The following is a 16,919-nucleotide window of genomic DNA, read 5'->3' as shown; positions in this document are numbered from 1 at the left end:
TTGGTTAAACATTGATGTGAGACCTATTTAGAAGGTTTTGTATCTTCCATGATCCATGGTTATACAAACACACAATAAGAAAACAGAAACTTCTGCAAGGCCTAATATCAATACAGTCCCTCTCACACAGTGAATGGCATACCTATCTAGCTGTTTTCTGTTTTGTAACAAAAACCCAGGAGCAATGAGAGATCATCTTTTAGTTATTTTAAACCAATATCATTGTTAAACTTTGACATTGTGAAACAGCATTCTGACCTTTGCCATAGAAAATCAATACTAATACAAAAATACTAAAAGTCTGGTAAAAATAATTTGAAAACTCTAGAATTGAGAGTGTACAGAAGACAGTGCTTCAGACTTACCATGGAAACTACTTAGTCTCATCAAACATTGTATGAATCCAGAATTTAAATGACTTTAATACACATGCTATTTATTTCATATCAATTTATTAATTGGAACTATCAATATTAATAACCAGTCATATGAGATCATTCACATTGAATCATGCTTGGACAATCAAAAAGGAATAAAATAAAACAGCTGAAAAAAAAAACACATCCCCAAACTTGAAAACAAACAAGTTCAAATATCACTAAAATGTTTCTCATTCCTCTATAATACATGTAAAAGCATTCATCACAACCCTACAACATCCTATTGATGCATATGAAAATAATAAAATAAAGTTAAAATATAAAACTGCAACAATCTCAACCACTAAAACATAGAAAGCAATTGTTCAAACTCAAACATCCTAAGGATGCCATTCAAAATAACATACTCAGAGCACCAAGAAAATCAGTGCTTAATTTTATGCTGCTGTCCAGACAGTAGGCTGTCTGTATGAACTGGAAATCGGCCAACATGTCCGGCAATGTGGCATGATTCTTTGGTTTTCCTGCATAGAGAGATTCATATTTAATGTATGGGAGATAACTCTTCATCAAGGTAGATAACTCCAGAGAAAAACAATGAAGATGCACTAAATAATGGATTCAATGAGAAATACATTCATGATCAAGGAGCAATATTATAAAAGGACAAAAACAGTATTCTAAGTTTTGTGTTGTTAAACATAGAAATTTCTGGTTACCAACATTTGTTGTCACATTTGGAGGACCATTAGTCAAACAGACTTCTGAAATACCAGGTGTTGAATGATGTAAATAGAATTATTTTGATTTAAAAGAAAATGATCTTATTAGCAAGTATAATTAAGTAAAGTTTATATAAAGGCAGCATAAATATATCAGATTTCTAAATATAGGTTTCAACAGGAAAACTTGAACTGAAAATTAACTTGCCTACAATTTAAATCTGCTTTTCTTTTTAGAAATCAAGTTTTTTACAAATTACATGTATATAAGGCAAAGAAAAAAAACATATCTGTTTAAGGTTACATAAGATGAAGAAAAAGGGTAGGTAGGTAGGTAAAATCATTTTATTTTTAAAAATGTATTTTATAAAGGGAACTATGGGAAGATTTCTCAACTTTAATATTACTCAACTAAAAATTCATAGTAAAGCTACAACCATTAAAATGTGCCAGGTTAGGTAGGGTAGGAAGGTTAGGCAGGAAATTTAAGGTAGGTAGGATAACCTTAAATAAACAAGCTTATTTCACTGGCCTAACTTTCCTACACCAACACTTGCTTCAGCCTATTGCCAGGTGAACAAAAAAGTCCCAGAACACTGTATATACAAGCTAACAAAGATTAGATGAGCTCAGTGTATAGCTATGGAAGAACCCTTTCAATATCAGATGGAACTGACCATAAAAGATGACAGTAAAAATCCTTCACAGTCTGTTTTGTTCTCTTTACAGTTCAATAGCATTAATCAGTTAATTACCAATTTTCTTTTTAAAGTCGATTTGCCAAACTAAATATTTACTTCTAATGACTGCTAATGCCTTGGAATATAATAATGTGTTTATTTAAGATTAAATATTTAGATATTGGTGTGAATGTTCTTATATCATCCTAATTGTTATATGGACCATAATGCTTTTATGCAAACAATTTTACATATGTCACCTAAATCATGAAAATTGAGTAATAAATTTCTATGATGTCAAAAACTTGAAGGAGTTTCAGTTCCATACAATGTTGTTATTTAGTGAAATTTTTAGTTAAAGGGGTTTTAGCCCTGCCATGTCCGTGCCCAGCTTTCCCATTTAAAATATTTTGGTTGTTCCCTCCACAGGACTCAAACTTGTACTGCTGTGACATCTATGGCGACACTGCCTGCACAAAGTCCAGCAACCTAGAGCACTCAGCCAGCTAGGCTATAAAAATATAGCATTTGCTGGCCAGATCATTCCGCCTCGTAGGTTTAATCTAGGGCTGTAACTTAGTACACGATGTATGGTAGTATGGGACAGTTCATTTAGGATAGATGATCAAATTAATGATATGTGTCAGAACAAATAAATATTATACAAACAAGTCCCGTGGAGGGAATGACCAAAATATTGCATTTGCAAATTTGACAGTTCTAACATCGTTGGGAATTTTTCACACCCTTCTAACTATATATATTTCAATCATGTTCATAAATTATATGAAAATTACAGTACTTAGATGGAGTAACCTTCCCTTTCTATTGTGTTTATGTAACACTGGTGAATTGGTGAATTGGGAAATGGTGTTACCAGATGCACCGAAAAAGGGGGTCCAGGTTATTTATGGGCAGTTTCAACAAAAAATGCACAAGAAAAAGCATAACTTTCCAAAAATAAGAGGTTCCTTAAATTAAGCCATCCACCCGTAATTTGAATAGTCATCTAGATAGTGGAAGGTGTAGGGTGAAAGAGGAATAGTGTATAGTGAATTTATAGAGAGGATAACTTATACATGTACCATAGGAGTACTGAATATGTTAACCAGTAAAGTACATCAAATGCAATGAAAACATTTACAGCTCTTGTGAAATCTTATCTTTTAAATGTAAAGGGAATATTATGGAATACATAAGTATTTTTTTGTAAAACATCCTGACTGTTCTTGTAAAAGATTGAAATTGAGAAAACAGCTTTGAAAGTATTTGAATGTAGATGTAGTCTCACTCAATATGCTAAGTGTTATGAAATGCCAAGACTAATAACTTAAGGTGTAAATAACATATTACATGTAGTTATACCAACTAGTAGTTTTTTTTTAAATGCTAATAAACCATGAATTTTCTCTAAAAAACATAAGTGATCCCTAAAAATTGAGATTTGAAATCTTTTAGTGAAACCTAAATAGAACATCTAAGACCATAAATTATATTCAACAACACTGAAAGTGTATTTTTACTTGCATATCCTTTCAAACAATGGTCAGGGTATATATTTCAGTTTAAGGTTGAATATTTGTAACAAGATATCATAAGTCAATACCAATAGTTTTGAATATGATAGGAAACAAGGATTCAAGGGACAAAAAAAAAAAAAAAAAACCTCACCTTCCACTTCTAGATCTGTGTCAAATGCTTTGTCATCTGCCAGAATGGAGTCAACATTTGAGAGTTCAGCCTCCAGAAAGACATCACGCTTTGTTGGTGACCTTTCATCCTCATCACTGTCACTGTCATAATAATTATTGCGTCCCTGTCTTGAAAATCCACTCTCAGCTCTTGACTTCCTACTGCTGGCCCGACTAACAGTCTACAAGAACAAAAAAGTAAGTTTAAATATGGATATGTTCTAATCAAACATGAAGTTAAACACTAACATATATGTAAATAAATTCATCGATTGATTGTGGTTTAACATATTTTATCAGATATTTTATTCATTTCAGGATAAGAAGGATTGACCAAAGATCAACCAAACAGACCAAGTACGAAACCCGGACCAGGTATTTTAATGAGCAAAGAAGGAACAGCCCACAAGGGTCACTCCACTTGGTTATAATATTCTGACTCAAAGCAAACCAGTCATTACTCTGTCTCAAATACACAGCTTGCTTGGAAGAGAAGCAGTGACTAAATTTTATAGTCTTTTGTATGACTTGGCCGCTTATAAAACCATCAACCTCCAGATCTAAAGGCAAACACACTTTAACAAGGCCACCACCATGATTTAAAGAAGTAAGTAAATAATATGGGAAAACATTACAGTATTTTCAAAACAACATATTTTGTTCTTCAAAGAAACCAAATTCTTTGAAATATTCTAACATTAATTATTAGATATAGCCAAGTTTTTATTAGTCTGAGTTTCCTCTGACCCTGCAACCCTCCTCTTTTCTATTTGGATATTGATATGTTGTCCATTAATACTCCCCACTCATATTTAACAATTTCTTTCTACATTCTGTGTCATTACAAGGTAAAATACTTGTACTGCACTATAATCTAGACATTGACAATATATCAGTAGCTACATACAATGTACCAGTTACTAATATTTTCATTAACTTACCAACTTCCTACATGTTTTAATCCTTGTATCAAGCTTTTCTAACTTAAATCCTGGAAACTGTAGCATTTTCAATTTTTAACCAAAATAATTCATTAATCAATCCATTTTATCCTAACAACGATGACATTATTCTTCTTAACTACAATTCAAGAGTCCAACCTTTGTTTGGAACTTTTCAACTTTTTCAACTCAAACAGAAAAACTGTGCAAACATGGAAAAAATCAATCCTTTGAAAGTTTAATTCAAAATGAAGTATCCATTGTTGGGGAAAATTATATGTTTCCTTTGATAAAATGTGTGACAAGCACTGTTTCAATATATATCTCCAAGGTCTAACTGCTGTAAACTATCTCAAGTCCATATTGGTCTTCTATATAGCTCCAACACCGAAAGTATTGTGTGACATAAACAAAAGTTCATGAGTGAGGTTTAACAATACATTAGCTATTTTTTTTCAAATAAAAATTAGAGATATTTCAATTCAAAGTACATTTTACCAAATGAATTTTTAGATTTGTTTAAGCTCTCAGGGATGGAAATTCCAGGTTGTAAACATAAGCTGAACTTCAAGTAAATCCAGATTATTTCACGAAATATAATATATATATACAATTTTCTCTGTGAAATATTCTACTTTTTGCTTTCAGGAAGTCTTATAATTTAAAAACACTCTGATATTGTAAAATTATGTCAAAACATCTTTTAATGAATTTAATCCCATTTCATCCTCACATCCACTCCAGGTGTAAAATCAACATAGCTGATATATTCATCATTGTTTCCCCAATAGTTTTTGCTATCAAATAACTTTCTGTAAAAACTGCATTTTTTTTCTTACTTTTCATTAATTGTGGGATCAGCACAAATCACACAGAATATTGACTTTAATATTCCTGAAGGCTTTAATATAGTTATAATGTAATGCCCTAAGCAAATATATCAACAACAATGTGTAGGATATGTCCTCCCAATCAACAATCTATGTTGTTCAAAAATCAGTCTTCATATCAAACTTCTAGCTTGTACACAACCACATGCCAAGTCTTATATTGGCAAAATTTAGATAAATTTCACTAAATTTGATTAATTTCTGATAAATCCTGCTACAAATTGATTAATATAATTCAATTTCCTCCTTAAATCTCGAGAATTAATTTTGAAGTATTTGTTCAATGAACTGTTGATAACAGACTGATCTGACACTATGGATGGCACTAGGGGTATCTTAAATTTGGTCAATTGTCCAACACATGCCAAAAATATTAAAAAATCTGTACAAAAACAAACTGCTGTTTATCTAAACAGCCAAAAATTACAAAGTCTAACACAAAATGTCTATATGTAACCATGGCAACAGATATATCTAAATAGGACTGAGGTTCATTCAAAAGAAATTACATAAATCTACACTAAAATGTATCGATGAAACTGTCTTTCAAAACCTGTAAGTTGGTCTCTTGTTGAGATAAACAGACAACTTCTTAAATCTTCAAACTAACTATAAAAAAATAATTTTAATAAAAATCCACAAAGTAAATTCAAATGATTAGTGAATCATCAAAATTCCATTATCATCATAAGGTTTTATCCCATGGCATATACAAGTTACATGACAAGTTTCTTCAAGCTATAATCCAGTTACTGAACGACTGAGGTTTGATGAAAAAATCTCCTTTTTGACAATGCTTTTAATTTATAGAAGAAATCTAAGCTTCCTTTTAACACAAAAACCAATTTGTTTGGATGTCACTAAAGACACAAATTTCCCATTGTTGTTGAGACTTCAAAGAAAAAAAACCTCTGCTATGAATCTATGTTTAGTCACATCTTAACGATATTATAAAAGATATGAGAAAAATGTGATCATCAAGTCTCTATATTTAGTTGGCTATTTGAATAATCACATGCTCTAAACTTGTATCTATTAAATGCAATGAACATGCAACATGTACTAGCTAGTGCACAAAGGTCCTCAACGATGAGAAAAAAGTATATCTTGCCACGGTAACAGAAATCAAGTCCAAAACTATGGCTAGCATAGTGGTGATATCTCCATGAATAACCGATAAAAGAGGCAGTATCTGCAACAAATTTAAAGAAAATAAACAATGCACAAATAAAATGCAATAAATGCAAGCAGAAATGTAATGAAACACAACCAAAGTCAGATGTCTGCCAGGACAAACAAATCCACAATAAACTCAAAATTGAGATTTGATTTGACACAATCTGTCCGAATATCAATCCTTGAATACATATTTCAAAAGTCTGTTCAAGTCTATAAGTCCAGGAACTAATATTATCAAATTTTTATTATATCCCCACCACTTATGGTTAACTTGATGTGAATTGAGTACAATATTATACCAGCATTGTATGTCAGGGTTACTTAGTTAAAACAACAACGTATATACATTTCTCTTTATTTAACTTAAGTTTGTTGTATTCCATGAACTCAATCTTGCCAAATTGGAAAGAAATGAGTTAAATAGAAAATGCTTATTTTGTATCTTTTTCTCCTCCAACCAAATGTTTTATATGCAGTTAAATTATGTTTTTAGTTCTGAACTGCAAAAAAAAAAAAATTAAATTTATGCAACTGATGATATTACAAGTTAACACATGTTGTTCTTTAAATTCAAACCTTGTCAAAATTAATAGATAAGTAAATAAAATTGTCAAAAAAACGATTGTTACACTTGGAGAGAATCTACTAACATAAGAAAAATATTTTTTTCCTTGACAAGTTTGATATTTAAAAAAAAATCAACAGCTGTTGTGTTTTTTGTTTTTTTCAACCTCCAACCCATGGGTTTTGTCAAATAACTTTTTACAACTAAACGTATGAAGTTCAGCTAAAAATCACCTGCTGCTGTCAAAGTTCACAAGAAAAAGACAAGCTTTTTTCTTTTATACCAATGGACCTTCCTCAAGTAGGGGGAGCTAGCTGCCAAGCTTCTGTAATTCAGTGAATGAAAAAATGTTTACATCAGGGAAAAGATTTACAATCGTAACTTCCTGGTAAATGTTCCTGCATGCTGATCAGGAAAAATGATAACTTGTGGTAAAATGTAATACAAAATGGTACATGATTTCTTGACAAATACATTTTTCCCTAATATGTCCATATGAAAATATAATTATAATAACAATGAACACAGTCCCGCTGAACTGATCTGTACGACCATCAAACAGATCAATGACTTACTACCAGGTCAAACAATATAACGATCGGTGATTGATCTTATTGCAATTTCTTTGTGTTTAACCTTATTTATAAACTTTAACCAATGATTGGTATTTCACCTTAAATTCATAATTTTATATTCTGCATTTTGTTAACAAAAGCAAATTTAAATGGAATTTAATCAAAATTTATTTCTAATTTTTATAACTTAGTAAATTTAGCAACAACAAAAAACAAAAAAAACAAACAAATTATTCCATGAAATATTCTGGAAAAGTTTATATGATATTGAGGGTCATACGACACTTATATGGACAGGTTAGCTGCACTAAAACATGATTTGAACTAAAGCTTCAAACTTTGAACAAGTTCAGCACCTCATTAAAGACATTCAAACTTTGAACAGGTCAGCACACTCATTAAAGACATTCTTCGGCACTTGTGACTCAATTTTTCCAATAAATTCTCCCATTATTACTTAGAAGTGGTCTTTTATAGATTCCTTAAATCATTTTCACCCATGTTACCTGTATCACCACCTTTAACCTCCATACCAAAAAAGTGTACATTGATCAATATCAAATACCTGGACCAATGTTCCCAAGAAGAAGTTTTCAAGGATCAGAGAAATAATTTACTGCATGTAAGGTTTCAAGACTATAAACATATAAGTCATGGCCAAAAATAAAATCAGTTTATAAGTGTTTTAAACACATTTCAAAGGGAGACAAACAAGGAAGTCACATATTGCATGTAAATCTTGACACAAGTCATTTTGTTACATAACAAATGCTTTACTTTTATGACCTTTGGCCTATGATTAAGCATATTTACAAATTTTAAAAGGCTTGCTCTTGTTTTATTTGTGTGTAGTAATATTGAAAAGGATATCTTGAAAGCCAAGAATGAATGTGTCCTCAAGACTGAAGTGAAAGAAAATCCTTTCACTTAGAAAAATTGTTTTTCATGTTTAAGGATTATGCAAGCCATTTTAGCAAGTTTTTTCAAAGGGAAATAACCCACTAACACCAGACAACCTGGCTGGAAAGGAAGAACAGTAAACATTTCTCTTTGAAGCTTAAACTAATTACACTTTAGTAAGTAGTTAAACAGTTTGAAATAAATTATTCAAAATTAACCAAGAACATACTGCAGCTACAATGAGTCCAATATTTGTATTTGAAGTTTACTGATATCCATTGCTCAAACTGACAGTAACCCAGACTGTCAGATTGCAAGGTTACTTCCCTTTGCTCAAAATTAAAAAAAAAACAAAAAAAAAACAAAAAAAAAACAAAGTCAAAGTCAGGAATATGATAAAGTTCTATTTGACATCTAGACCTGCAATCAGTAAGTCATGTGCCTTTTTAATCAAGACTTCTGTAATAAGTGCAAAAGATAAAAAAAAATCTACAATCTGTACCTTTGTACACTAGAAATCATCTTAAAACTTGTTTTACTCAACTAGCACTAGTAATTCACCGATCTCTACTAACCTTAAATCTCACTTTCCTCATCTTGAAAATTCAGCATTAATTTGGAGTCTGGTACTAGGATATGTTCTAAGCCTGACTCATTCACAGGCTCAAAACTAAGTATGTACATAAAGGTTCAACAATTTCTGACGTGAATGATTTTGCACACATTTTGCACTACATCATTATTTGTTGAAAATCCAGTCTGGATCTCCACAAGCACTAAGGATATATGATTATAATAATTGTCTGTAAAATCTATGTGTGAAGATCTACTTTTGTTAACAATTTTCTTCCAACATTTAGTCCTAATATATATTATTAGTCCTTCAGCTAGTTCCTGCTTGAAAAACATTATGTCTTTAATGGTACAATTACCAGTACTCACTGATTTCTGAAACTTAACATCAAATAAACAAATGTAACTATGGAAACAGTTTCTGGTAAAAATACAGGAGGATTTATCTTAATTAAAGTAGATCAGATGTTTTCTCTGTCACAGAACAAATGATTTGACTAATCAACAAAGCATATACTTCAAGGAAAAAATCATTTCAGTTTTAAGTAAATGAAATTCTGATTTCTTCACAATAAATTTCCTGATTCCGGTTCATAGAAAAATAAATTATGCATAGGATTTGATTTACTATCATCTTTTTCTATTTAATCAGGGTTAATTGTGACCCTCCTTTTTTCAAATGTCTTGTTACATATCTACATTTGTATAAGAGTTAGTGTTAAGAAACCTGACTTTTGTCAGTATCTTCTTAAATTAACTATTCATTAGGTATAAAATTGAACATTTTTAATCAAATTAAGATTAATTTATCAACCTTGTGCACTCTCTATTAACAGCCAGTTTAAGGCAGAAGGAAGTCTTTCAAGAGACCATTAAAACAAAGGTTATTATAACCGCCATAGTTTTAAACCTAAGACATTCCATTTAATTTTTCACACTTCTTTTAATTATATTGTTATAAGTACAAACAGACGACACTTTCCTACACAACACTGGATTGTAAATGTAAACAATCCAACTTAGTTGTCTGGGTCAACAACATACTGTTTACATACCTACCAACACACTAGACACATGCTGACAGACCCTTAACTACTGCATTAATCAGCCATTGCTGTTTGTGGAACCTGTTCTTGGGCAGTACAAAAAGTCAACATACTTTACTTGTATTTTTTTAATACCTAAATATACCTTTTTTTCTGGACCATTTAGATACATTTGTATGCAGTGGCAGATCTGGTGAAGGGGGAGGGATCAAAACCCTTCATTATAGGAAAAATAGGAACATTCAGATTTTTATCAAATATTTGGGCAATATTGAGCCACAAAATAGTCAGAGCCTTTCAGGGCCTTTTCAAAATCTCTGGATATGTCCCTGCTATGCAATGTATATATTTCATATGAATACAAACTTTGCCATATAAAAGCTCATATCAGCCCATATCCCCTTTTTAAGGCCAAAAAAAAAGGAAAACAGTGAAAGAAGAAAATGTCAAGAACTTCTACAATTATATCATTAAAATTCCCTCAAACCACCTTTGAAGTTATGTGGAAAAAAAATATTTTGTTTATCATATCCATAAGCAATTTTGAAGGTTTTATGGGTTTGGAAACAACAAAATTTGATTAATTTCAAATTTTTCATTCATTTGGAATAATAGAGCTGTTAAATCTACAAAGTCAGGAATCTGCTATTAAATTACTTTCACAATATATATTTTTCCCTGATATACAAAAAATGGTGGCCACTGATAAAAATACTTTCATAGCAAATAATAAAGTATTAAAAGACCGATAGATTTCCTTTGTTTCTAATTTCAGAACAGCTATATACTATGCACAGATATGTAAACAGATCCTATGGCCACCAAGTTGGCACCTCCTACCATTGGTCAAATGGTTATACATGTGTCTACAAGGGAGATAATGTAACATGGCCTTTAAAATACGGACACATATAAAAAAAAAACCACATTTTAATAGTTATACAGGGGTTCAAAATGATCAGCGGACCAAGGTCCAAGACCATCAATTTCTGATCCTGAGGACCTCTGAATTATGTTTTGTCTAAGACCTGGACCTCTGATCTCTTATAATTAGGCATTTTATTGAGGACCTTTCATTTTCTTAAAAAGGACCTTTGATTTCATATTAGAAAAAGTCCTTGACCTACTAGTGTTCAAAGCAAACTTGAACCCCTGTAAATCACAATTCAATGTTTTCACATTTTATACCATATATATGGAAACATATGTTATGGACTAGCTTTATAATATGGAATTATATAAAAACACATATACACATCAATGGTTACCAATATACACATCAATGGCTACCAATATACAATCTGAATGGCTACCAATATACACATCAATGGCTACCAATATACATATCAATGGTTACTTAAAGTCTTTTCAAAAATGAACTTCTATGGAAAACACATAATTACAAAATTATTTTTTAAATGATTTTTTTATGAATTGATTCTTAAGTAAAAAAAGAAAATACTTTCCAGGGTTTTACAAAAGATATGCAAAACATAAACAACTCATTAACTTTCAGTTCATATGAAAAAAAGATGATATCAGTTTATCAGTACATTTGAGAGAATCCAAAACAATGTGAGAAGAAACAGTGAATGATTTTTTTAAGTAGCACTCTTGGTACGAATCATGCAAAATGTGATTATGTATATTTTTATTTTTAATATGCATTTAAAATGTCATAGAAATTGACATGTGACTTTTCATATTAAAACCATGTTAATCAACAAAGCACATCTTAATTATTCACTCTGTTTTCAATTATAAAATAAATCCACCCAGTAATTTCAGAGGATGAGATTTTCATAGTTGGAAATATCCATTTTAGGACCCAAAACTCTTTTTAGTTACAAAGGTCATATTTTTCTCCAGATGAAAAATTCAAGGATGCAGATTGTTAAAAATATGCCAAGGAACATTCAAGCAAAAATTGGTTTCAATCAATCCATTAGTTTCAGAAGAGAAAATTTCCTAAGTTGGAAATATAATATTCAGGAAAAAAATCCATTTCAGGACCAACAACTCAAACCTCCCCAACTGGATCTCTCTTCAAATGTAGGCCTAGGTCTATCCCATCATGCTTAACAATTTTACTCCATGCCAATTTTTACCTAAACCTGAATGTTTTTGAGTTATCTGTAAAATTCTGCAATCTGACCCCTCTGGTTTATTTTAAGTAACAACAGACATGTTTTTTCATTAGATCAAAAATCCAGACTCATAGATTGTTATGGCTATCCAAAGGAACATCCATGCAAGGTTGATTACAATCCATCCAGTACTTTAGAGAAGATTTTCAAAGTTGGAAAGAACAATTTCAGAAAAAATCCATTTCAGGACCCATAACTCAAGCATTCACAAATTTCTGCATAGGTCAATCCCATCATGCTGAACAATTTTACTTCCTGCCAAATTTTAGCTTAAAACCCAACTGTTTTTGTGTTATTTACCACATTCTTCAGTTTTACTCCACAGAGTAATTGGTCCTTTCTCTCCTTTACAAGGGAGGAAAAGAAATAGACAGGACAGATATTACTTAATGGAGGAGAATGGTGATATCTAATTTGGTTTTAGCTGTATACAACCTGGTGGATGGAACAACTTTGTATCGCATATCACTACATTTCCAGCAAACATTTCAAGAAAGAAATTTTCCTTTTTGCATCTGCAGTTATTTTTCAATGAAGTGGTAGTACCATTTGTATTTGGTCCAGAGATATTTCAATCATCAACCATAAACCAATCATGTGACAGACCATTTGAGTCAACACTGCCATCAATTTCACTGCTTCCATGCTAGCAGTTTCAGTTAGCATATGCAGATCTTTCCACATAGACTGGTGGTCTTTTTGACACACTTGTATATTTTAGGATTTCAAAGACACAATAATTTTAGAAGAAACATGACCAATTAACTTAAATAATAATATTTAAACCACTTTAATTATGGAGCAATTAATAAAAAAATCCTAAAAAGCACTACAGAAGATCTTACCGATTTTGAATGTCTCGTCTCTGTCAAAAAAGCTTTCGGCATTTTATCAGCTATCTTTTTATATCCTTCAATGTCCCTCCCAGACATAAACATGTCTCTCTGTATACTGTACGTTTTATGGTGAATTATCTTATCAATTTTTTGAAATACATCTCAATAATCAATTTTCCTGTTCATTTCTAATGTAAACTTTTAAGACACCTTCAGGATAATCGTTTTCCTGTGTCACTTGAAATGAATTTAAACAAACGATTGGTAAATGTTTTATCACTAGACTTTAGAGATCAGTGTCCTATTTACTCCGAAGTTTTTCTCCTTTACGATTATATTTTTTGAGATGTTTCCATTAGAAACCAAATAAGCACTAAACGATAAAAGATTGATCTTATAACACATACAAACTGACAATCACATCACAAAGTTTATGTCAATGTTAATTTTTATAGTAGATTACAAAGAATCAATTCCCCTCCTATTTAAATCCATAACACGAAATTAAACTTTCTAAACACAGATTGATTTCAAAATTTTAAATCAATCACGGTCCAATAAGACAAAAAAAGCAAATCTGCCTGTTTTTATTTCTCACATTTCTAAAATCAACATTTAGCATTGTAATGTGTATTTAACATATTTAAAAGGATATTCCATTTAATAAAATATGATACCATTTCAATGTGAAATCTGACCCCCTTTAAAATCCTGTCACAAAACCAAAGTAGAAAATACACTTTACTCCATAAATCCCTTTCATGGAATTCAAAATTATGATCCATGTCAAAATAAAATGAATAAAGTTGCAATTTACATTCTACCACACTGCATATTGTCAGTACATGTGTATATACAAATTTATTAAAATCAATAATCATATAATTCCATCTTTAATCTCTTTTTCAGGTGATTCATTAAAGTGAAAAAACAAAATCAATTCTCAAATACTTTTAAATTCAACTTATATGATAATAAAAACCAAATCTGTGTAAACCAGGACCTTCATTGAAATCAGATGTACCTTTCAAAACCACACAAACATACAGGGCCTTGGTGGAAAGAAAAATCAGCAGTAAAACAGCAAGATTTGGAACAAACAGAGGGGCATATCCTGATATTTAAGAAGCAGAAAAGGTGAAAGGGGTTCAAAGCTATATTTTAGTCATTAGCCAAAATTTAGAATAAATTTAACAAAAAGGAGATTCTCAGTCTCCAAAACCCTCCATCTGGATCTACTACTGAGAAACATCATACTAGAGTCAGTAATAAAGAAGATTGGATAACATGCTGAACAACAAGCTGAAAATCCTCAAGTCCATGGCACAAAACCAATAATCATGTCTCATATTAACAATATCTCATGAGAATCCATAATGTTATAGGTGTTAAAGACAATCACAAATGTTGGCTAGACAGAAAACAGACAAAAAGACAGAGAGAAAGATTGATACTTCAATATCCCCCAAAAAACCAATAATTCTTGGGTATTCATGTATGAATGGCAGGTCAAACCATAAAAAAGACTACAATCCCATTGCCTATATATCACCTTTACTATTAAAGTAAAATTTAATACGGGAAAAGTTATTAGAACTGTAAGTTTAGCTGATATATATGATCATTGAAGGAATTTATGGACATACTCAAACCCTGGATGCCAAAATACATTTTATTTCAAAATATTTGAGTAGCAGTGCACCTAAAAATCATGCAAATTTCACTGAAAGTGATTTATTGATGTCAGATATTTTATCTAAATTGACTTTAAATCAGTTGGGTATATAAAAAAAACAATGAATAAAATGAAAAATTGAAAAATGTTTTTACCGTTACCATAGCAACAACCACTCCTTAACAATGACCAATTTAAGGCCCAATAATCACAAAAATGTCATAATTTGAATGTTTTGTTTTTGTTATATCTAATGGTGGAAATTTTCCAACTTAATAATTATAGTAATGGTGTGTCTTGTGGAAAACAATTTACAATCAACCTAAGCAATCTGATTGGTTAAGATCTGGTTACCATAACAACCAACATTCTTAATTTTTGACACTTTGAAATATACAAAATAGGCCATGTTCAGACCCAATTTCCCAACAAGAGCAAGAAGATATTAATTAAATGTAAACATGGATGTGTAGTAGGTACTCTCCACTGAAACATATCAAAAATAAAAATCAGATTGCTTTGTACTTTATTGTAAATTGTTTTTCCTAAGACATACTTCATTAATATAATTATGTAGTTTGGCATATTTCCACCATTAGATATAAAAAAAAATATATTCAAATTGTGATGTTTTTGTGTTTTTAGGCCCCAAATTGGTGGTTGCTAAGGAATGGTCGGTGCTATGGTTACGGTGAAAATATTTTCCATTTTTTAATTTTAATTCTTGTTTAAAATTTAAAATTTTTTCACCCATGCACGATTCTTAGGTGGACTGCTACTTAATATCTTTACATTTACCTTGGGGAAAAAAATACAAATCATATTCTACTTAACTTTAAAGATTTATATCTTTCATTAAAAGGTTTTGTGCTTTAGCTCTAAACAGTATCTGCTCTGATCTTATTTGCACATAATAGATATATTTACAATCAACATATTTCTAACAAGTGGCACTTCACTTCATGGGCAACACTTTAAAGTTCATTTTTCAGAGGGAAGCAACTCGTTCTTTAAAAAATATATTGAGATAATTTTAACTTATTCAATGACCATTTCTTTGGTGATCTAAGTCTTTACTAATCAAAGTTAAGTGAAGCAATATGGCATCCCTTCACTATGTATTGACTTAGGCTAATGACCAAAAAAAACTCATGCAGAACAAAGCAAATACAATCCAATCTCATGTATAGAGAGCACATTCTCTTTCTCGAACCTTTAACCTCTCTGCCATAGACTACTACTCTGTATGCACATTCTCTTTCTCTAACCTATAACCCCTTTGCTGTAGACTACTACTCTGTATGCACATTCTCTTTCTCTAACCTATAACCCCTCTGCTGTTGACTACTGCTCTGTATGCACATTCTCTTTCTCAAACCTTTAAGCCCTCTGCTGTAGACTACTACTCTGTATGCACATTCTCTTTCTCTAACCTTTAACCCCTTTGCAGTAGACTACTACTCTGTTAGCACATTCTCTTTCTCTAACCTTTAACCCCTTTGCAGTAGACTACTACTCTGTTAGCACATTCTCTTTCTCTAACATATAACTCCTCTGCCGTAGACTACATCTGTAGCACATTCTCTTTCTCTAACCTTTAACCCCTCTGCCATAGACTACCACTCTGTAAGCACATTCTCTTTCTGTAACCTTTAACCCCTCAGATGAGACTACATCTGTAAGCACATTCCCGTATAGCAGATGTACCCAGCAGTAGCCAATAGCTAGTCAATAAGAGATAAAGTTACCTAACACTTATCCAATCCACTAGTACTGCCAGGTCAAGTCCAAAATAAATCTGACAAAATAAATATTATATACCACAATGGTCTTGGCTTGGTACAGGCACTTCAAACAAATTGGTGGGTTAAATCTAGGTTTTACAGCGAGCTAAACCTGCCTCTTCCATTGCGGCATGACTATACCAGTGGTGATTAAAAAGCTTTTGCATGCTATTGTCATAATCGGTAAATCAGCGGTCACATCAGCACAAAGAACATTTTACAAAAAACAATCATTACTCATTGTTTTAGAAGAAACAGTACTTTTCAACCAAGGACTGATATCTTTGAATTTGGTAAGAGACCTTTTGAGATGCATATCCTTATACCACAGTTTC

At 31.4% G+C, this 16,919-nt stretch overlaps 1 protein-coding gene across 7 annotated transcripts in view; it reads right to left on the bottom strand.

Annotated features, from left to right (window-relative positions):
- Window positions 1-16,919, bottom strand: part of LOC148606042 (uncharacterized) — a 43,341-nt gene that overhangs the window by 11,979 nt on the left and 14,443 nt on the right. For 3 of the 7 annotated variants that reach the window (XM_088544222.1, XM_088544224.1, XM_088544226.1), the window contains exons 2-3: window positions 3,454-3,655; window positions 788-904 (exon numbers count right to left, since the gene is read on the bottom strand). In XM_088544222.1, the coding sequence (XP_088400348.1) occupies window positions 788-904; window positions 3,454-3,655 (319 nt within the window). Of the gene's footprint in view, window positions 1-787; window positions 905-3,453; window positions 3,656-4,414; window positions 5,001-9,098; window positions 9,135-13,134; window positions 13,695-16,919 lie in introns of those variants that run through there. The other 4 variants (XM_088544225.1, XM_088544228.1, XM_088544227.1 and 1 more) reach the window with 4 other exon arrangements.

Source organism: Perna viridis, chromosome 9 (assembly GCF_037379345.1).
Source record: "Perna viridis isolate PV_CMFRI_1.1 ecotype Kerala chromosome 9, ASM3737934v1, whole genome shotgun sequence".
Taxonomy (NCBI): domain Eukaryota; kingdom Metazoa; phylum Mollusca; class Bivalvia; order Mytilida; family Mytilidae; genus Perna; species Perna viridis.
This window is presented reverse-complemented; position numbering and strand designations above follow the sequence as displayed.